Below are 21867 nucleotides of genomic sequence, written 5' to 3'. Positions count from 1 at the left end.
CTGTGTTAATAGGTTGGGGGAAGCTACGTGGCTGGATTTATCACTGAGGTTTCCTCTAGTATTAACCAGAGGGTTCCAGGTACTATCGCCTCCCAGTATAAAATATAAATTTTCTTTTAGGCTGTTTGTGCAGATAGGCGTGTGTGGAGTGGTGGGTAGTGAATGTGTTAGGTCATGATGACCAGGAGGGTGACTCACAATGACTTAGAACACATATGAGGACCCTAAGAAATCCTGCCTTGGGCTGAGAATTCTGTCACGAGGCGATTCTTGGGGGGTCGGGGGGCGCAGCGAGCACCTGAGTGGGCACCACCTAGTGGGGTAACCGCAGTGAGCGCTCAGCACTCTCCATCCCGCCCCGCCCCCCCAACCGCGCAACAGGGGTAACAGTGTCCAAGCCCCGCCCCCGCCGTCGCACCCCGCCCAAAGCCCCGCCCTCGCCATCACGCCCCGCCCAGACGCCGTCCCCCCACACCTTGCTCAGAACCTTCCAGCCCGCCCCGTCCGACACCGCGGCCCACAACATGCCGGTCCATCGCCAACACCCCGACCCACCCCCAACACGCGGTCTCCTACTCAGCCGGGGAGGGGCGCCCTCGAGCCACGGCGCTCGTTGCCCGCTGGGAGGGCGCAGCTCGCCCATTGGCCGGCGCGCCGCAGGGCGGGAAAGGGGGCCAACGGCTGCGGCTGGCCCTCGGGGTGCGACGGCCATGGCGTCGGGGTCCAGGGCCACCGTGCCCGAGGACTCAGTCCTAACCATTAGCCCAGGCCAGCCGGGCGACAAGGTTGTCTTTGCCCCACTCCGGGAGTCGGCGGCGGCGGGGACCCGGAAGAGCGGTACGTCCCCAGTGCGATCGGTGGTGGCGTCCCCTCGACCCGTGAGGGGCAAAGTGGGCCGGGCCGCGGCCCGACGGCGGCTCCAGCTCCTGCCCACCGCTCAGGCCGAGGACTCCCGGGAAGGGGCCGCGGAGGAGGAGGAAGAGCCCCTTCTCTCGGTGCCCAAGGAGGAAGAGGAGGCGCGGCCACTGCCCCCAGTATGCGCGGCCCCCATGAGGGGCATGTGGCGGGACGAGAAGGTGGCGCTGTATTGCGACGACGTGCTGGAGGGCTGTAAGGTGAGAATGGGACAATGGACCGGAATCCAGCGTAGGACCCTTGCAGGGGGGCCAGCAGAGAATTCGGGACGAGCTCTCCAGGTGACGGGGGTACAGAAGGCACACAGAAAACCTGCTTTTCAGAAAATCACACGTACTTAACCTTTATAGGGCTTCCACGTGAGGTGTACTCAGGCCCTGCCCTAAAGGGGTTACAATTCGATTTCCGACAAACAGAAAATTTGTCAGTTAAGGGGACAGCTCTGATACTAGTGTTTTTTCTGGTTTTCCAAGAGCTCCTAAAAGATGAAGATAGATAGACCTTATCAACGCCCAGGTATACATCTTAGTTTCTTCACTTAATAATCTATGCCCAAAGGTGAGGATCAGATTTCTTAGCCTTGACTTTTACACTGCAATGCTAAAAATGTTTATACTCTAAGGATGGTTCCCAGATACCAGTCGACGATGTGGAATGATATTTTGTATAGAAGATACATACTGTACCTGGCAACACGGAATAAAGCAAATATTCTGTTTCTAACCTTTTTTTTTCTTTTAAGTTATAGCAGAAGAATTTATGTACCAGGATATTCATTGCAGTGATATTTATAAAAGTCAAAAATTAGAAACTAAATTTCCAACCACGGTGGCAGTAAAGAAGTTGTGGCGGCTTCATATCATGGAAAACAATGCATGCAGCTGTAAAAATTATGTTTTCAAGAACTAATAGATATGCTTACACTACCATTACGAAATTAAGTAAAAAAAATCAGGAGATAAAACATGATTTATATGTATGATGAATATATGCATAGAAAAAAGACTGGAAGGAAATACACCAAAATATCAACAATGGTTATATACCAAGTAGATGTCTCATCTCAGAATTATGATCTATTGAGTGAATAGATCTCTTTTATTTTAATTTTTTAATGTTTATGGTATGTTCCCTTATAGATTCAGTTAAAATCTATTATTTTCCAGGTTTTTCATTTTTAAGGATGTATTGTTCAATATTTAAATAGAAATCTGTAAAAATATATATAAATCTAGAATTTCATATATATATGTATATTTTTTTCTTTTGCTAGGCAGAAGATGCTGATGAAGCTATGAGTAAATACCTATCAGAAAAATTAAAGTTGAAAGACAAATGGCTTGGAGTCTGGAAGACTAATCCTGAATTATTCTTTGTCAAATACGAAGAAGCTTCTATCCCTTTTGTTGGTATACTGGTTGAGGTGAAAATTTTTTACCTGATCTTTTAAATGAAGTTATCAGTTCTTTTTAAGTCCAAATTATTCCCTTATTAATTTTGGGTTTTGATACTTAAACAGAGGTTGACAAAAGTGTACTTGTATTTTAAGTTTCTAAGCAAATTAGTATAAAAAGAAGGTAAGGGGGGATATCGCAGTCATTTAGCTGTAAATAGTTATCATTATAGTTATAATTATCAGTATATATCAAATAGTTATCAATGGAATCTAGTAGGATCAGACAGTATTTATTAGCCTAGTTTCAATTGTTAAAATAACAAGAATAATAAAAACGCATTTCTTAAAAAATAGTAATTTAAGCTTTAACAAATTTGGGTCTTCTTTTTCCATCATTTCCCTTTAATCTTAATTTATCTGAATTATGAGATTTAGTTAGATTAGGAAAGAAAAAATGGATCAGAAAACTATCAATAAAATTTGAAATTTTTTTCCCATGGAAAGTAGCCTTTTAATACATCAACTTTCAAGCCTTCATCTGATAAGATTTTGCTTTTCTCTGTCTGTAAGTTAAATATTGTAGCATATTTGATGGTCTAAATTTGATTCCCTAAAAGGTCAATTATACTTGTATAGAAATTGATATTTGCAATCACAAATGGTACCCCTGCCTCAGATAGATATTTCAAATCTGTAGTTTTGGTCACAGAAAATCTTGCATTTGAATCTCATTACAATGCACACTACCTGAGAGCAATTCAGTTCTGTGTCCTGTGGCGTAGTGACATTTTTACAGGTAAACAATGGCCTATTTTCAATCATAGAGACTACCCTTGCCAAGTTGTATCAAGGCACAGGAACCCACTGTCACAATGGTAGTAGAGAAGACCTAGTGGGAAGAAAATGGGGAGCTGGGTGGTGAGGAATTTTCCCTACCCACCCCTTGGTGTCAATGTAGACTGTGTGGAAAGCCTGGACTACCACCCCTCCAGCAAGGGTGGTGTCAGAAAGGGTCTACTGGAGAAGCAAGACTTTCACCCCTGCCCCCCCCAACAATGACGTCCGTGAAGACAACGGGGGAGCAGTAATGAGGTGGTCTTCTCTCTCTCAGTCAAGCCTAATGGGGAACCTGAACTCCCACCTCTGAACAGCAGTAACGAAGATCCCCTACCCCCCGCCCCGGTGTTGATAGAGGCTGAGTGGAGAACCTGGACTTCCATCCCCATCTGGCAGTACCATGGTGGCAACCCCCTTTCCATGTCAGTCCTCTGACTGATAAAAGATTTAAATAAGAAAATAAGATTGAGAATCTCATACCAAAATATGTCCAGGTTTCAATAGAAAATCACTTTTTATTACTTCTCAATCATTTCTAAGAATGAGGAAAATCTTAACTTGAATGGGATAAAACAATAGACATCAACACTGAGATGACACAGATGTTAGAATTATCTGACAAGGATTTTAAAGCAGTCATCAAAAAATGCGCATTTAATTATGAACGGATGTGAAACAAATGAAGTAACAATCTCAGCAAAGAAATAGAAAGTCTCTGCAAATAAAAGAAAAACATATAAAGAAAAACAAAAGTCTTAGAACTGAAAAAATACAATAACTGAAATAAACTCACTGGATATACACAAGAGCAGAATGAAGTTGGAGGAAGCAATCAATGAATTGAAGATAGAAATAGAAATTACTTGAACCCCAGAGAGAAAATAGACTGGAAAACAAAACAAAACAAAACAAAAATACTCAGAGCCTCAGGGATGTATTGAACTATAACAAAAACCAAACATTCATGTCTTCAGAGTCCCAGAAGGAAAGAAGAAAAGGTGGGCCTGAAAAAATACTCAAAGAAATCACGGCTATTCCCCAAATTTGGCGAAAGGCATAAACCTACAGATTTAAGAAGCTGGCTTGAAAAGCATGACTTAGAATGGGAGCATCCCATTGAGAAGAAGGGAGTAAGAAAGTTTACTGATACTGAATGTTGGAATCCTCTGCCTTCTACCCTGACTCTGCTGCTTCTAGAACACAAGCAACTAAGGCATATCCCTCCAGGCATGGGAATTGACAGGTTTTTCTATGATCAGCTCAAAAGAAAAGACCTAAAGATACTGATACATGGAGTACCCATGGAAAGAGCCAGGGCAGAACATTCGAGTAGAAAAAAAAGATATTTTCAATTATGTGTGATCTCAAAAGTTGTGTCCAGGTACCCCTCTCGGGGAGTTAATGGATGTCGTCTTCAATCACGGAAGTAAATCAAGAAATAAGATATCAGATCCAAAATATAGAGAGACCAACATAAGAGAAAAGCAAAGGGAATTCCCAGAACGAAGTGACGAGAGCAATGTCTGTAGCAGGCCTAGAGAGCCAGTTCAGGTTGGAACTAGTCAGAGAACTCTGGAAAAGAGTGCTTCAAGAAAATGAAACTGGTATTTCATTTCAAACACGACCTACTGTATTTTGAACATCTTGCAAGATTTACACAACGTAGGGAATTGGAGGTTGTTAATGTAAGGCACATAGAAAACAGAGCAAATGAGAAGCGATACAATTATTGACTCCTGAGAAAACAAAAGTTTGGTCAGGAAAGAAAAATTAACCAGCTTACATGGTCTGGCTTACCTGTAAATGGCATTTTCAAACAGTAAGGTAAATGCTGAATACTAAGATACAACTATACTGGTGGATGAAGGACCAGGAGAGAGTGGGTATATGTGATGGGGGGCCAAACACTGAAACAAAACTGTAAGTGGCAATATAAGAACATTATTTAAAAATAAACAGGTAAATTTCAAAATACTCCGCTGAAAGAATTAAAAGTGCTTGCCTCCGAGGAACAAGAATCAGAGGGTGGTGGGAGATTGTCAAGGAATTCTATTTCTCAAAACAAACCTAGTGCAGCCATTTGATTCTAAACTATTTGCATGTAGGATACTGATTTAAAAAACCAAATCTAAAATTTTAAGATATGAGGCTCTATCAAATTTTATACCTACTTTTTGGAAAGATATTTTTGTTCTGTCACAAATATGGGCTGCAGATCACTTATATTCAAACCCAAGTTTTTAAATTGTTATTCTATTTTTCCTACTTTTTTCTGTCCCCTAGCTTTTTTGAAAAATAGAATTGATATTAAATTGATTACAAAATTTGTACTTCAAAGTTTGGTTAGTGAATTGAAGACCTTTCCTATATTTAAATGATTATTGTCATATGTATTGATGCTATAATACTTCCTGACATTTAAAATGTTTCTTAATTCTACCTAAAAATAAAGACTGTCATTAAGACGTGTATTTGAAATTTTTCAAAATTGATGACTGGAAGTGTTTGTCTTAATTTTAAGTTTTGTGTTAAGATTTCATATAACATTAAACATTGTTAGAGCAATTTCAGGTACAAAGCATAATCAAGAGGACGGTGTGGAGATTTCCCATAGATCCCCTGCCCCCACAAATGCACAGCCTCCCCCATTATCAGCCTCCCCCACCAGACTGGCACATTTGTTATAGTTGATGAACCTTACATACTGACACATCATAATCACCCAAAGTCTATAGTTTATGTTAGTGTTCACTCTTGGTGCTGTATATTCTATGGGTTTGGACAAATGTGCAATGACCTGTATCCACCATTAGACTATCATACAAAGTATTTTCACTGCCCTAAAAATCCTCTGTTCTCTGCCTATTCGTCCCCTCCACCCCCACCCAAACCCTGGCAAACACTGATTTTTTCAGTTTCCATAGTTTTACCTTTTCCAGAATGTCACATAGTTGGAATTATATAGTATGTAGCCTTTTCAGATTGGCTTTCATTTAGAAATATGCATTTAAGTTTCCTCCATGTCTTTTCATGCCTTGATGGCTCATTTCTTTTTAGCACTGTGTAACATTCCATTGTCTGGATGTACCACAGTTTATTTAGCCATTTACTTACAAAGGACATCTTCGTTGCTTGCAAATTTGGGTAGTTATGAATAAAGCTGCCATGAGTAGCTTTAGGTAAATAAGCTCTACCTAAAAATAATTTTATTGGACATGAACTTGAAATTTTTCAAAGTTGATTATTGGAAGTGTTAATGTTTTTCAGTTTTATTGAGGTATAATTGACAAACTTGTATGATGTGTAAAGTATACCAACTTCTGTTAATTTTTAATTTTGTGTTAATATTTAATTTATTAATTTTTAAAACACTACTGTTGACTCAGTGATTCTCAAGCATTGATTATCAGGCAAGTGCTAGAGGTTCTCACTATATTGTGGTGAAATGAGCCAAGTAAACACAACAGAGTGTTGTTTACAAAGCAAAATTTTTTCAAATTAAGCATTTACTGTTTGTGTCCTTTCAAGGCAAAATTGGTCCAAAAAAAACCTTTTTAAATACTACTGTTCTATAAAATCCAAAAGCCTGGCAACTCACACTTAGAAATAATGTAGGAGATGTGCAATTCCTCTCATGAATCTTAAAAACGAATGTTTAAGAAATAGGGTTTGAAAAATTATGTTGATATTTTATTTAATACTGATCTGTAATTATTCTATATATTGTTAGAGAAATCATAAAATATTTAAAAGAAATTTTATAAGTAGCTCATATAGGAGAAGAAATTCCTTGTGGTTTACTTTCATTTGTAATTATACATTTTATAATATTTATTTTAGGTAACTTGTAAACCACACCAAAGCTCCTCATCTTGTTTCAAAGTTACTGTTTCTGTTGCTGAGCCTTTTTCTTCTAACATTTCAAATATTCCAAGGGATTTGGTTGATGAGATTTTAGAAGAACTAGAGCATAGTGTGCCTCTCTTGGAAGTGTACCCTGTTGAACGACAAGATTCTGATTTACATGATATTGCTTTGGCCTTGGAAGTTGTAAGGTATTAGAGCTTTTACTTCTGAAAGTTACAATTATCATTAAAAAATTTAATACGTAAGTTTTGTTCATATAAACACTTTATGAATACTTACTGATGTAATTTTTACTCTCTGTTGAATTCAATTTGTTCATTTTTAATGACCATATTAACTCTTTTAGTGAAAACAGTCTCTTGTGAAGTATTATATATGGGCAATGAAAAATTTGCTATTTTTCAATCTTGCATTTTATAAAAATTGAATTAAAAGATTTCTAGAGAAAATATTAAATTCTATTCATATTTAAGGACCTTAAATATATCAGATTTCATTTTTCAAATTTAAGGGCATTACAAATACTGGATGTCATCATTCACATTATGATTATTTCTTAACAAGCTGATACAATTTGAGAGAAGCTATCCATAAACTTAATATAGAATATTCTGGGGCATGTTTATGTTTTTCTAATGCTTTCCTCCCCTCAATGTACAAATTTGATTATATCTTAAGTATTATTTTTTTGGTGAACAAAATAACCAAAATCTATGAAATCTGAAATTTATAGTTCCACTTCAAGAAACATTATCTTATCTGTAGTAACCTAAAATAGAATCCAGATAATCTAATTTTTAAAGTTAACCTTTAATATTAGTTCATTGAAAGGTCACTTAAAAATATTTTTCTTAAGAATTAAAATTCATGTAAAGAATTCTGACATCAGAATGTCTTTTTAATTCTAAACATGGTACTTGCTATTTTTTACCACTTTCATCTTACTTTATCATAGGTTTTTTTATGACTTTCTTTGGAGAGACTGGGATGATGAAGAAAGCTGTGAGAATTATACCGCTTTGATTGAAGAGAGAATTAATTTGTAAGTATAGTTAAAAACTTATTCAATACATTGTCTAAGATAAACATTGTAACTATATTGATACTTTTCAGGTGGTGTGATATACAGGATGGAACAATACCTGGTCCTATTGCACAACGTTTCAAAAAAACTTTGGAGAAATATAAAAACAAGCGTGTGGAGCTCATAGAGTATCAGAGCAACATTAAAGAAGATCCCTCTGCAGCAGAGGCTGTTGAATGCTGGAAAAAATACTATGAGATAGTTATGCTCTGTGGATTATTGAAAATGTGGGAAGATTTACGCCTCCGGTAATAATTTGCTCTATTTTAAATGGAAACAAAAAGATTACATGGTCATTCTTTTATCATATCACTTAACTTAGGTATGTCACCCCGATTGAAATGATTATAAAATTAGATGTCCAATTTATGAGATAAGCATAAGGTGCAACTGCCAATATTGGAAAATTATGTTTATATTAGATGAATTGATAAAAAAATTTCATAAATCTAGTCCTTTCCTTATCTTTTATCTTTACCTTTTTTATTTTGGCCAAAGCATAAGCAAGGAGGTGGACCTCCTCCACATATAATATGTAAAGTAACAGAGTTGACTAATTTGGCTGCCTCATAATTTCCGCTTTTCTAACCAACATAAGTTGAGCTTGTTGTTTTTGATGATAAATAAAACAATGTAGATTTAACCAGCATCATTCTCCAGAATACTTCAAAATGTATTAAAATATTTTTATATTACTGTACAGTAAAATATATATATTTCTGCCTTTGTTTTAAATAGAGAGGAAACAGGATTTCTTGCTCATGTCCCTCAAATTAGTGGAAAATCTTGAAGGGAGCCAAAGAACTTCTACTTCATACTAAATTGTTAGACCCCCTCTTCTGTGTTCTACCTTTACTCATTCTTTGCCTTAGGAATTCTGACCCACATTTTACTTAGCCTAAATCTTTTCTTTTTGTATTTTTCTTTCAAATTTGACCTATTTTTTCATCACTAAGAATCCCCTTCTAGAGCCTATTTTTGATATTTCCTTATTATTGGGATCCCTGTGTAACAAAACCTTGGAGTTACTTTGAAAATTAATACAGATAAGATTTTTGAAATCCACTTATTAGAAATGCAGATTCAATGAAAGTTGAATTTGAATACAAGTTATCACTAGACTTTAGATTCTAATGGCTTAGGGCAACACAGAGTTCTTTCCTCTTAAAAGTTATAATCACAGAGAATCTAGGTCTGGGAGTGGTGGAGTAAATTGGTCAAACCCTCCGAGGCATAGATAACAATTACAAAATCTGGACAAAATATATTAAAAGGATTCAACTATTTGAAGGCACTATGAAATGATGTAAAGCAGGTGACAACCAGAAAAGTTTATCCTTGAAATAGATTTATCCTTGGAATGGGTAAGAAATGGGAATTTTTGGCTTTTTGGTCTGAGGATGATCACCAATTCTCATAGCACTGGCAGCAAAAAAATGCAGTACATTTCAAGGTCAAAGTACGTTTCAAAGGATAGAGTTCAGGGCTGACAGAGAAGCTGGAAATTGAGGTGGGATATACTAAAAGTAAAAGAGCTGTAAAAGGGGGGTATCCAAAAATTGAGCATAAACTCTGCCCAAATCCTCGGTTGACCACTAAACTATGCTAGCTAGCATTAGTGGGGCAGATAAATCTGGGAACCATGCAAAAAATGGAACCTGGCAGTCTAGAAAAATGAGCGGAGATGTCAGCTACTGCATACCTCATACTGCCTGGTAGAATATAAGACTAACAGTCCTCAGAAGAACATAACACAATCCAGAATTACTAAAATACATCATACAAAACCTCCAGTGTTCAACCAAAAAATTAATAGACATGCAAAGAAACCAGAATATTAGATCCATACTCAGGAAAAAAGACAGTATAGACTGATTTTCAGTGGGTCCAGATGTTGGCTTTACCAGACAAAGACTTCGAATCAGCTATTAAAATAAATATGTCTAAAGAATTAAAGGAAAATATGGTGTTACTATTTGGGTAATCTCAACAGGGATATGGAAACTACAGAAAAGGATTTCCAGATCCAGCTCTGACATGTAAAGAGCTTTTGAGTTATCATCACCACCTTTACAAGAAAAAAGCTTTCACATAAATTAACTTAAAGTGATCCATAGCTCTTAATGTAATGCAAAACTACAAGACTTCTAGAATAAAACATAGGAGAACTTGGGTTTGGCAATGAGTTTATAGATACAACACCGAGTGTGACGGGAATGTCTTACATCTTGCTTATTGGGATTGAGTTAAATGGGTGAGTACATTTGTGAAACATCATGAAATGGCTCAGTTAAAATGAGTGTGTTATGTAAATTATACCTTAATAAAGTTGATTAAAAAAAAACACACCGATATATACCTTTGATTTTAAAACTAGGGTTGCATGATAAACTACTGTCACTTCCTGAATGTAGGATGCTTTACTCTCTGAGCAGCTACTAATCGGGTATATGGTAAAAAATGTATGAGTAGTTCTCAATATCAAAGCCACTTGCTGAAATTGGTATACAAATGCTGAGTGGGTTTGATTTTGAAATGTTAAATGAAACTTTTGCTTTGGCGGACATTGCTAGTATGTTGGAATTCAAATTTTAATAACTTGCATGGTAAATTCTTAGAACCAGTTTCCTGAAATTTTAAGCTTCACAAAAATATCTGATAATTAAAATAAGAGCTGAAATATATTGGTACTAAAGCTGCCTGTCCTTAGCATCAAACAATAATCAAAGTGCTACAGAGAACCCAAAAGATTACACCTAAGGAGGTTAGTGGTGCATCTGTATCTATTGGAGAAGGAGTGTCCCTTTGGCTGACAGTAATGATAAAAGGTAGACTCAAATTTTTTTCTTTCATTTGATGACACTTAAATGATTAAGCGATAGGAAACAGGAATTGTAAAGAAAAGCAGGTAGAGAGAAAAAATGGAATTAATTAGAAGTGCTGAATAGCAAACAATATAAAAACAACTACTAAATTGTACCTCTGGGAGGCCAACTGCCAACTAGCTCTATGGAGACCTTATCTTTTGAAACAAAACAATCTCTTGATTGAACATAGTATCTAAAATTAGGCATGTCCCAAAACATTTTTCTGCCTCAGTATCACGAACATAACCCACTTCTGCTTTGTGGGGGTCTATAATTTAGTGGATTACGAAAATACAATCAGGAAAATTTTCCACTGTACTGAAAAGTTGAGGTGATTGAGGTATTAAGTGTAGTGGGTTGCATGCAGATTTCAAGTACAAACCATTAAAATAAAAAGATGAAGGGTTTAAACACCCAGTTATCTAAAACACTTTAATTATTCATTGTTCTCACGTTGCTTGTTGCTCTTAAGGAGCTTAAACTTAGTGACACCTATTTCTCAAAAATGCTTATTTTCTAAGTTAGTATAGGTTGAATCTTTTTCACGTTAATTTAATCCTGAATGTTTTCTACTCTAGAGTTCATGGACCTTTCTTTCCAAGAATTCTGAGGCGTAGGAAAGGAAAAAGAGACTTTGGAAAGACCATAACACATATTGTAACAAAAGTAATGACTACTGACATGGTAAGAAATATACTTTATTCTGACTTGTTCATTTAAGTTTAGCTGCATCTAATCAGAAAAGAAGCTCTTTGAAGGTGGGGTTCTTGTCTGATTCCTGACTGCCTTATTTCCCCCCTTACTTCCAGCTTACTGACGGCATATAATAATAAGTAAATGTCAACAATCATTTGCTGAGTATGAACTTTGTTGTCAGGTACTACGCTAGCTCGTATCTATGGAAAGGATGGGAGACAAATATGAGAAAGACCGCATCTGAGGGAGATGGTGTAGAACCAGACCCCCACTCTTGCTTCTTCATACATTCAACAAGTTTCAATTATGGTGGAGACATGGACAAGTAAATAGGCAATTACGATATAACAAAGAATGACAGACGCTATGTTTAGGAGTATGTACAGAACACACAAGGATGGGTACAGTGCTGGATGGAAGGAATAACTCAGATGAAACCTGAAGGAAGACTATAAATGTAACCAGCCCAAGAGGAAAAAATGTTCTAAGTCTAAGTAAATATTCCCACCTCACTTGATCTCTTAGTAGCATTTCACAGCTCCCTCCCTGAAATATTCTTTCTCGTTGTCTGCTGTTACTACTTTCCTGGTTTTCATTCTTTGAAGTTGTTTTTTCTCTCTCTCTCTCTCTCTCTCTCCTTCTGTCCTCTAAACACTTGGTACTTACCTTTTTTTCTGCACTATGTTATCCATAAATGATTTAGCTCATGTCTACCCAAGACCTTGATTATATATACTGATAATCTATAATGTGTACTCTCAGGCCAGATTTTTGTTCTGAGCCCCAAACCTGTGTGTCCCACTGCCTACTGCTCACCACCACCTGATTGTCTCACAAGTACTTCAACTCAAATGTCCACAATTAAATTCATGCTCATATTCATTGACCTGTTTATATTCTCGAGTTCTCTGTTCCAGTAAGTGGTACCACCATCTACCCAATCGCTAATTACAATTTTCTGAGAATTATCCTAACCATATCCCGCATCATCTTTCATGTGCCCACTCTCTCTCTCACCACACGGCATCCTGGGCTACGTCTCAGAGCCACCACACCGCCTTCAGGCCTCAATTTCGGTATCATTTCCAACCTCTCTCCACCTTCCAGAATACATTAGACTGCTACACACGACCTCAGCACCCTGCGCTTTCCCTTGTCATGACTGTATTTAAGACTTTTTGTGGCTCTTACTAGAACATGAGCTTGTTGAGAGCAAAGTGTATATGTTTACCATACATCAATCACTTAGCATGATGCTTGGCATATGGTAGGTGCCCACCAGTTTTGGTTGAATCAGTAAATGAGTGTGTGTTTGACAAGAGAGTATGGTCCTGAAAGAAGTCCAGCAAGGAGAATGGTGAGAGACAAAGCTGGCTTATTAGACTGGTCTTGTCTGCTCTCCTATCCATTTTTATTGTTTTCAACAAAATTTAATTTTCCTTTTAACTGCTTATTGGATCAGATTATTCAATAACATTAATGATTCTACCAATTATCTATGTAAACATCTTTTAAAACACCTTTATAAAAAGTAAGGTATAGGTTCCAGCCTCATTTTATCATTTTTAGTTTTAATTTTTTGTTTTTAAACATCTGGCTTTACTTTCCTATGCGACAAGGAGAAACGTTGATTTTTATCCAGTGCTTTGCAACCCTGTCTTCATTTGTGTAAGTAAATATCCATGAACTTGGGAGGCCAGGGTAGTGAGAGGAAGACTGAAGGCAGGATCGTCAGCTTCCAGGTTGCTGAGGCCTTTGATTTTAGATTTACCTTTACGGTTGACAAAATATTTTGATAGTAGTCATAGCTACGTACACAGCCTTTAACAGTTTTCTCAACTTTGAGCATTCCTTCCTCGGTGTTTTTCCTGTTCTGTACTCTCTCCTGAAGCAATTGTATGTGTCCATCATCTTTATGTTGATCTTTACAAGTAGTATAGTGACAAGACAGGGTCTTCGCAGTCAGATAGCCCAGGGTTTATCTAGCCTTTCTGAGACCACTTAATAACGATGTCATCTTGGGCAAGTTGCCTAACCTCTGAACCTCAATTTCCTTATCGGCAGAGTCCTTTAAAAAGACAGCAAAAAACTGTATCCCGAGCACAGGCTCTGGAGCCAAACTGCCTGGATTCAGATTCTGGCTTTGTCACTTACTAGTTAGGTGATTTTCAACAATTTACCCATTGGTGCTTAGTCCCTCACTTGTAAAAGGGGGATAATGCTATGTTCTTTATTTATGGAGTTGTGAATATTAAATGAGTTCATATTTGTAATATGCTTAAAGTAATGCCCAGGACATAGTATGTGCCTAATAAATGACCACCACCACGACCACCACGACCACCATGACCACCACGACCGCGACCGCCGCCGCCACCACCACGATCTAGGGTTTTTAGAGGGTGAAATGGGATGCTATGTATAAAACACCTAGCGGTGCCTGGCACACAGTGATTTTTCAGTAAATTTATTCCCCTTTATTTTTCCCTTCTTGCTTTTATTCTTTGCTGGCCAGTGTTACTTCCTGTCCTTCTAAGCATCTTTACCTGGATGTCTCACTAACACAACAGTTCTAAATCTGAACTATCTTTTTGTATACAGCCCTTCCCTAGTCTCCCTATGTTCCCTATTCAGTCAATGTCATAAATATTCTTCCAGTCAATCAAATCAAGTATCAGTCCTTACATCCTCATATTCCCCAAGTTCTCAAATTCTGACAACTATCTTTAGGTTTAGACCCACTCTGGCTTCTGAATTATTGCTGGTAAAGATAAGAAGAACTTGCTCCAGGGCCTAAAGTTAAATATTCTGAGTCAATTCTCTCAGATCTCAAAGAAATAGGAGAATCCCCACTGTTCATCATGAGTCTATGCTCTTCCTTCTCGGTCTGGAGACATGATACTGTGGGGTAAAGAACATGGGCCTTGAAATGATAAAAACCTGCATTTGATTCTTAATACTTAAGACACAGTTTCTCTTATTTCCTCATTTGTAAAAGGGAGTGATGAATTCTATCGAGTCATTGGGCTTAAGAGATTTAATTTACATAAATCTTTTAGCAAAGTGCCTATCACAAAAACGGCAACTGCTATTATTATTACTTTGCCATTCATATCCCAGTAATGTATCATCATTGCTTAGATTTTAACTGTAATGCTACAAAAGGTGATAACTGTATCTGAAAATATACCAGATACAAAGATGAATTTAATTAATTCCTTTCCATCTGTACTACTGATTCTGTTGCTACCTGACTCCTGAAAAAAAAAAAAGTACTCTTGGTTAATCATTCTTTCTTGTATCTTTTTTTTTTTTTGAGGTGAAATTCACATCACAAAATTAACCATTTTAAAGTGAACAGTTCCGTAACATTCAAAATGTTGTGCAACTACCACCTCGCTCTAGTACTCAACATGTGCATCACTTCAAAATAAAATCCCATTCCCCCTTCCCTCCAGCCCTTGACAATGATCAGTTTCCTTTCTGTCTCTATAAATTTTCCTATTCTGTATATTTCATATCAATGAAATCATATATGATCACTTATGTTTGGCTTCTTTCACTTAGCATAACATTTTTGAAGTTTATTCACATTGGAACATGTATCAGGATGTCATTTCTTTTTATAGCTGAATAATGTTCTATTGTATGTACATACCAATTTGCTTATCCATTCATCAGCTGATAGATATTTGAGTTGTTTTCACCTTTTGGTTAGTGTAAATAGTATTGCTATGAACATTCATATACAAATATTTGACTACCTGTTTTCAATTAATTGGGGTATTTACTTAGTAGAATTTTTGTTAATATTTACATTTTGAGATACGAAACTGTTTGCCACAGCAGCTGAGCCATTTTACATTCCCACCAGGAATGTATGAGGGTCCTGATTTCTCCACATCCTTAGCAACACTTGTTATCTTTCTTGTTATAGACATCTTAGTGGGTATGAAGTGGTATCTCATTGTCGTTTTGATTTTCATTTCCTTAATGACTAATGAGGTTGAGCATCTTTTCATGTGCTTATTGGTCATTCGTATATCTTCTTTGGAGAAATGTCTATTCAGGTCCTCTGCCCATATTTTAATTGGGTTGTCTTTTTGTTGTTGATGATTATGAATTCTTTATATATTCTGGATACTAGACCTAGTATTAAATGTATGCTTTGCAAATATTTTCTCCCATTCCATAGTTGTCTTTTCACTTTCTTGATAATGTCCTTTGATGTACAAGTTTTGAAGTTTGATGCTTTTGGTGTCATACCTAAGAAGCCATTTTCAAATCCAAGGTCATAAAAATGTACTCTTATGTTTTCTTCTAAGAGTTTTATGGTTTTATCTCTTATATTTAGGTCATTGATCCATTTTGAGTTACTTTTTTTATATGGTGTGAGGTAGGAGTCCAATTTCATTCTTCTGCATATAGTTATCCAATTGTCCCAACACCATTGTTGAGAGAGATTGAATGGTATAGGCACTCTTGTTAAAAACCAGTTGGTCATGGTGGTATGGATTTACTTCTGGGCTTTTAATTCTTTTCCATTGGTCAGAATGTTTATCCTTATGACAATATCACACAGTTTTATTACTGTTGCTTGGTAGAAAGTTTTGAAATCAGAAATTGAGTCCTTCATCTTTTTTTCCCCGATAATCTTTTGGCTATTCAGGGTCTCTTGCAATTCCATATGAATGAGAGAATGAGCTCTTCCATTTCTGCAAAGAAAAAAAAGCTGTTGGAATTTTGATAGGGATTACATTGAATCCATAGATCAATTTGGGTAGTCTCGTCATCTTAGTAATATTAAAATCTTCCAGTCCATGAACATGGGATTTTTTTCACTTATTTAGATATTCTTTAATTTCTTTCAGCAAGGTTTTATAGTTTTGGACATAGAAAGCTTTCATCTTTTATGCAGGTTAAAACTATTCCTAGACATTTTATTATATTGGATGCTATTGTAAATGGAATTGTTTTCTTAATTTCCTTTACAGAATGTCCATTGCTGGTATATATGAGTAGAAGCAAAACTGACTTTTTTGTGTTGATCTTATACCTTGTACTTCGTTGAATTTATTAGCTATTATACTTTTTTGGTGAATTCTTTGGGATTTTCTATGTATAGGCTATATAGGATCATGTTGTCTGCAAATATAGTTTTACTACTTCCTTTCCATTCTAGATGCCTTTTACTTCTTTTTATCTAGTTGCATTGGCTAGTTGCATTAGTCAGAAATTCTTCTAATATGATGCTGAATAGCAGTGGTAAAAGTGGGAGTCTTTGTGTTGTTCCTGATCTTAGGGGATGTTATGGACTGAATGCTATCTCCCCAAAATTCTTATGTTGAAGGGAAGTCTTAACCCCAGTACCTCAGAATATAACCATATGTATTTGGAGATAAGGTATTTAAAGAAGCAAATAAATTAAAATGAGGCCATTATGGTGGGTCCTAACCCACTTTTATAAGAAAAAGATATATGAACGATATTGCCATTTCTATTGATGAAATGGTATTTTTTCAGAATATATTTTTAGTTTCCTCATTTTATTTTTAAAGAGCCTCACTCTTCACGGCACTAATAATGAAGCTCTTCTCTACTCTTTCCTACCTCCAGTGCAAATTCCTGGTACATTTTGTTTTCAGTTCTACAATCTTTAATATATAAATTTTTGTTGGTTTACCAAAATTGTAGGGTCAGTTTGAGTTAAAGAAAACAAAATCGTATTATATTGGAAAGTGATCTGTTGTCACAAAGAGCTGGATATAAAGCTTAGCTTCACCACTCACTGCTCTGTGTCCTTGGGCAAATCACTTAATGTCACTGAGTTTCAATTTCCTTAACCTTTTAAGGGGACAATAATATTTTACTTCAAAGAACTGTTGTGAAGCTTAGGAGGTAAAAATGTTAAGGTTCAAAATATGACTTCTGGCACACAGTATTTAATAGCTGTAAAATTATTAGTGATCATAAAGAAAATCTCATTTCATCATTCCCTTAAATGATGGACTGATAATGTGAGTATTTAACAAATATAAATACATCCCGTAATTACAGTGTATTACGTAGACAAGGTAAGTCTTGGGAAAAGCACGTTACCAATAGTTAACTGATTAAAATGACCTCTTGCAGTTTAACCTACTGTTGAAGGTGTGCTGTCTTATTTTCTCTTTTCAGGTAAAGGACTTACCTTCCGATACACTTCTCCAACAGCATGATGAATTGGACTTGGCTTTGGATAGTTGTTATAGTGGAGATACAGTCGTTATTTTTCCAGGAGAATATCAAGCTGTAAATCTTGCTTTATTGACTGATGACATCGTTATAAAGGGTTAGCAGGGCATCCTTGCAATCTTTTTATAGCAATGTGTACTGGACAAATGTATATTATAAACATGGTTAATCAAATTATTAGAAATTAGAATAGAGTTTGTTTCACAGGAATCCCTTATGTGCCTTTTTTACAATTAAGATTTTTCTAACCTTAAAAAAAGGAAAAAAATATTTTGTTCATGAGTACATTATCTGTACAGGTGATCTCATTTGGACATACTGTACCAGAGCAAATCAATCAATAAGGCTACTTCTTCTCCATGATAATGTAGCAGATTCTAAATGATCAAAACAAAACAAAACAAAACAAAAAAACCTATTCAAAATATTTTCTATTAGCTCCATCTATATTTTCACCCAAACCACTTTGTTTGCATCTATCTCTACTGCACTTCATATCACTTTAATGGGAAACCCCAAATATAAGGCTGTATTAAAATATATCCAGCATTTTCTCAAAAGGTTAATGCATATGCAAACTTACTAAAATAGAAGTAAAAAAGCAGAGTTTACTTTTTTTTAGGTTAGGTTCTGAATATATTTAGTATCTTTAATTCTGCCCTTTTACATTGAAGTATGGGTATTTCCCACGGTCTGGACAAAAGAACAGGTGACTTAAACTTCACCAATCAATGCAAAAACTAAGCAAAATTTTCACTAGATTTTGATCACTGTAATCAGTAGTATTTTGCTGAGCTATATGGATAAGAAGGATCATATTTGTAATTTTAAAAATTTGTAGCTTTCTTGAAAATTCAACCCCTTATTTTTGGATTGATGTTAAATTTAGAAGATTTACTTTGACTACTGTAGAGCAAAATTATGGATGATTACATTAATCTTGTAACCTAATTCAAGAGTCTCTGCCAGTCTTTTTAGTCTGGTAATTTATTACGGTTTTGAAACTAGGTTATGGTAAGATACTTTTTTTTGGGTATTTTGTAGATGATTGCTGATTATATAGTTTAGAGAAATATATAGTGGAATGAGTATGTTGAATAAATATCATAGGTACACTTAGACTGATTATAAACCCAGAATCTTCCATCATGGCATCAAATAAGGACAAAAGATTACATGATAGTTAAAGTATCTGATTAATTAACTAAATAATCATATATATTATTTAAAATATGTGAACAGAAAAACTTAGCGACAGCAAGTATTATTGAATGACTAAAGGGCTCTAACCTTTGGGATTACTGATTTAATTATGTATCTTTGTCCCTATGACTTAGGAGTTGGAAACAGAGAGGAAATTATGATTACTTCCGAACCGTCTCATGACAGTTTTGTGGTGTCCAAAGCTGATAATGTGAAACTAATGAATCTATCCTTGATACAACAAGGGACAGTTGATGGTATTGTGGTGGTGGAGTCTGGTCACATGATTCTAGAAAACTGTGTATTAAAATGTGAAGGAACAGGAGTGTGTGTTCTTACAGGGGCTGCTTTGACAATTACAGACAGTGAAATAACTGGTGCCCAGGTACTTCATTTTAAAAACTGTGGCTTTACATGACTATAGATAACTTTGAGTGATCTTAGTATGCAAACAAAGGGTGACACAATGATTACATCTTTGAATTGAATTGTGAGCTTAGAATCTAATAAACATAAACAAAATGAGGACCCACACAAGAGTGTCACAGTACGCTTAGGAAAAGTAAACTGCTTCACTCCAAAGTAAAGAATTATTCGCTTTGTTTTAAGTGTGATTTTTTAAAAAATAAACCTAAGAATATGTGGCTATAAAATAGATCATGAGCCAGTCACTTGATGGTCTATTTAAGAAGAAATAGTACTTACAAGCTATCAGATATTGCTATAAGATACAATGTGATTAATTCTAACAGCTTGAGATGACAATTACAAAAATGATTAAAGGACTGGAAAATTGAATGAGAAAAACAGATTAAAGGAAGTGGAAAAATTAGGACCTTTTATAGAATGACTTTTTTCTTCCTCTTTCACTAAAATGAGTAAACAGATTTTAGCAGCATTATGAGAGATTTAGAGTATACATATACATACATAAATTTTTATAACTGAAAAGAATTGCTTAAATAAATTTTTGACTTCTTTCTTTTTCCACATTTTTAAAACATCTACAATAAATTGTTCCTTGCACTATCATGTATTTTCATGTAATGTAGTATGTTTAGACTGCTAATACAGAATTACAATTTTCAAATCAAAAGACAATTCTGGAGAGGTATGTTTGTAGTTTGTAGACTGTTTTATTTGCTTTTAATTTACAGGGTGCTGGTGTTGAACTGTATCCTGGGAGCATAGCCATTCTGGAAAGGAATGAAATTCATCACTGTAATTACCTCAGAACTGGTGACAGTTCAAAAAGCACCTTAGGTGGAGTTAGTATGAAGGTATTCTCATGTTTCTCAATATAGACTTGTTATAAGAATTATAAAAAATTAGAAAAACACTAAAATATTAGTTTTAGTCTTAAAATTTAGCCTAAATGTATCACTGATTTGGAAAAGAATAGTACAAATAATTAAAATATGTTTTAAATGATGGCTAATAGGAAACAAGTTCAGTCTTATAATTTAATGATCTCAACTTGAATTCTTAGAAAATAACTTTGAATATGAGAAAGTAGGTATGTTTGCTCCTGTAAAAATGTTTTAGGTTTTTCATTGAGCAGATGTGTAATACATTTTGGAAAGTAAACCAAATTAAGAGAATAATAACTATATTAAGAAATATCTGTCTTACTTTCAAACTTTGTAAAATAACTTTAACCAATTAAAACATTAATAGCAATAATTTATAAGTGAAATGCTCCTCATTCCTTTCTACTTCTATAAAGTCTACCTTTTTAGGTCCCTCTCTAGACTTGTGTAGTTAATGAGGTTTTCCCCTAGAAATCTAGTTTATGTATCATTATTTGAAATTATTTTCATGTTTATGTTACACATTAAAAGTCTACTTCATGGGTTATTGCTGTAAACCCATCTAGAATCTTTATTAATAACTGATAAAAATAAATTGAAAACTTTAATGTTTCCTCACTAAACATTTTTGTAGTTAATACTACATTAATCCACTGTGAGGAAAGTTAACACTTGTTCAAAACTGATTCAGTTGTTTTAAAGAAATGTATAAAACCCAAGAATATGTAAGTTCTAGAGCTTATGACATGTTCATTATTTCATATTTTATTTTTGTAGACATTATTGAAAACTAATTTCCTCGAATGCTTCAACAGGTTCTTCCTGCACCCAAACTGAAGATGACGAATAATCATATTTACAACAACAACGGCTACGGAGTGAGCATTCTTCAACCAATGGAACAGTTCTGTATTGTAGCAGAAGAAGCCCTCGACAAGGGAGCTGCTTCAGGAGATAAAAAAGATGAAAATACACCCTCCAAAATAATGCAAAATCTGAATCTAGAAATGAATAATAATAAAATAGAAGCAAACTTGAAGGGGGATATTAGAATAGTCACAAGTTAAAGATCTGGATTTCTGTTAAAGTTTTATATTTCAGATATTTCTTTAATAAATCTCATCTCCCACAGAAATGGGTAGTTTTAGTTAAATTCAAAACTTATTTAATTAAAAAATATTTAAACATTGTAATGCTATTTCATTGAATGATTCATTTTAAGATCTTTTTAAGTAAGTTTTGAGATGTAATTCCTAAATCATAAAATTCACCACTTTAAAGGATATAATTCAGTGGTATTTAATACATTTTTAGTATATGGTACCACCATCATCACTATTTAATCCCCAAAACAAATGTGATTTTAAACATTGTTTTTGATACTCTTCATCAAAAGAAGCATTAGGTGTTTTATGTAGAGAAGAAAAAAATTAAGTTAATGGCTAATTCCTAAGTCAT

At 35.4% G+C, this 21867-nt stretch overlaps 1 protein-coding gene across 2 annotated transcripts; it reads left to right on the top strand.

Moving 5' to 3' along the window:
* The first annotated feature begins 476 nt into the window (after positions 1-476).
* Positions 477-21594, top strand: SHCBP1L (SHC binding and spindle associated 1 like). 2 transcript variants are annotated; one of them, XM_033092122.1, is made up of 10 exons: positions 477-1115; positions 2189-2338; positions 6989-7203; positions 7971-8057; positions 8129-8347; positions 11545-11650; positions 17840-17993; positions 19234-19484; positions 20257-20379; positions 21225-21594. In XM_033092122.1, the coding sequence occupies exons 1-10, from the start codon at positions 525-527 to the stop codon at positions 21474-21476; spliced, it is 2148 nt and encodes a 715-aa protein (XP_032948013.1). In that variant the 5' UTR covers positions 477-524; the 3' UTR covers positions 21477-21594. The 2 variants fall into 2 exon arrangements, with proteins under 2 accessions (XP_032948013.1, XP_032948011.1); XM_033092120.1 differs by having other exon boundaries at positions 477-1196; positions 21225-21553.
* Positions 21595-21867: the final 273 nt, after the last annotated feature.

The sequence above is a fragment of the Rhinolophus ferrumequinum genome, chromosome 22 (assembly GCF_004115265.2).
Source record: "Rhinolophus ferrumequinum isolate MPI-CBG mRhiFer1 chromosome 22, mRhiFer1_v1.p, whole genome shotgun sequence".
Classification (NCBI taxonomy): domain Eukaryota; kingdom Metazoa; phylum Chordata; class Mammalia; order Chiroptera; family Rhinolophidae; genus Rhinolophus; species Rhinolophus ferrumequinum.
Note: the sequence above shows the minus strand (reverse complement) of the source record. Positions and strands in the feature narration are given on the sequence as shown.

Bases quoted from the DNA above. Each gene is read 5' to 3' on its own strand.
- SHCBP1L (XM_033092120.1), top strand. From the start codon at position 525: ATGCCGGTCCATCGCCAACACCCCGACCCACCCCCAACACGCGGTCTC. The intron at 8,058-8,128 runs GTAAGTATAGTT...GATACTTTTCAG, and splicing joins ATTGAAGAGAGAATTAATTT to GTGGTGTGATATACAGGATG. The intron at 11,651-17,839 runs GTAAGAAATATA...TTCTCTTTTCAG, and splicing joins AAGTAATGACTACTGACATG to GTAAAGGACTTACCTTCCGA.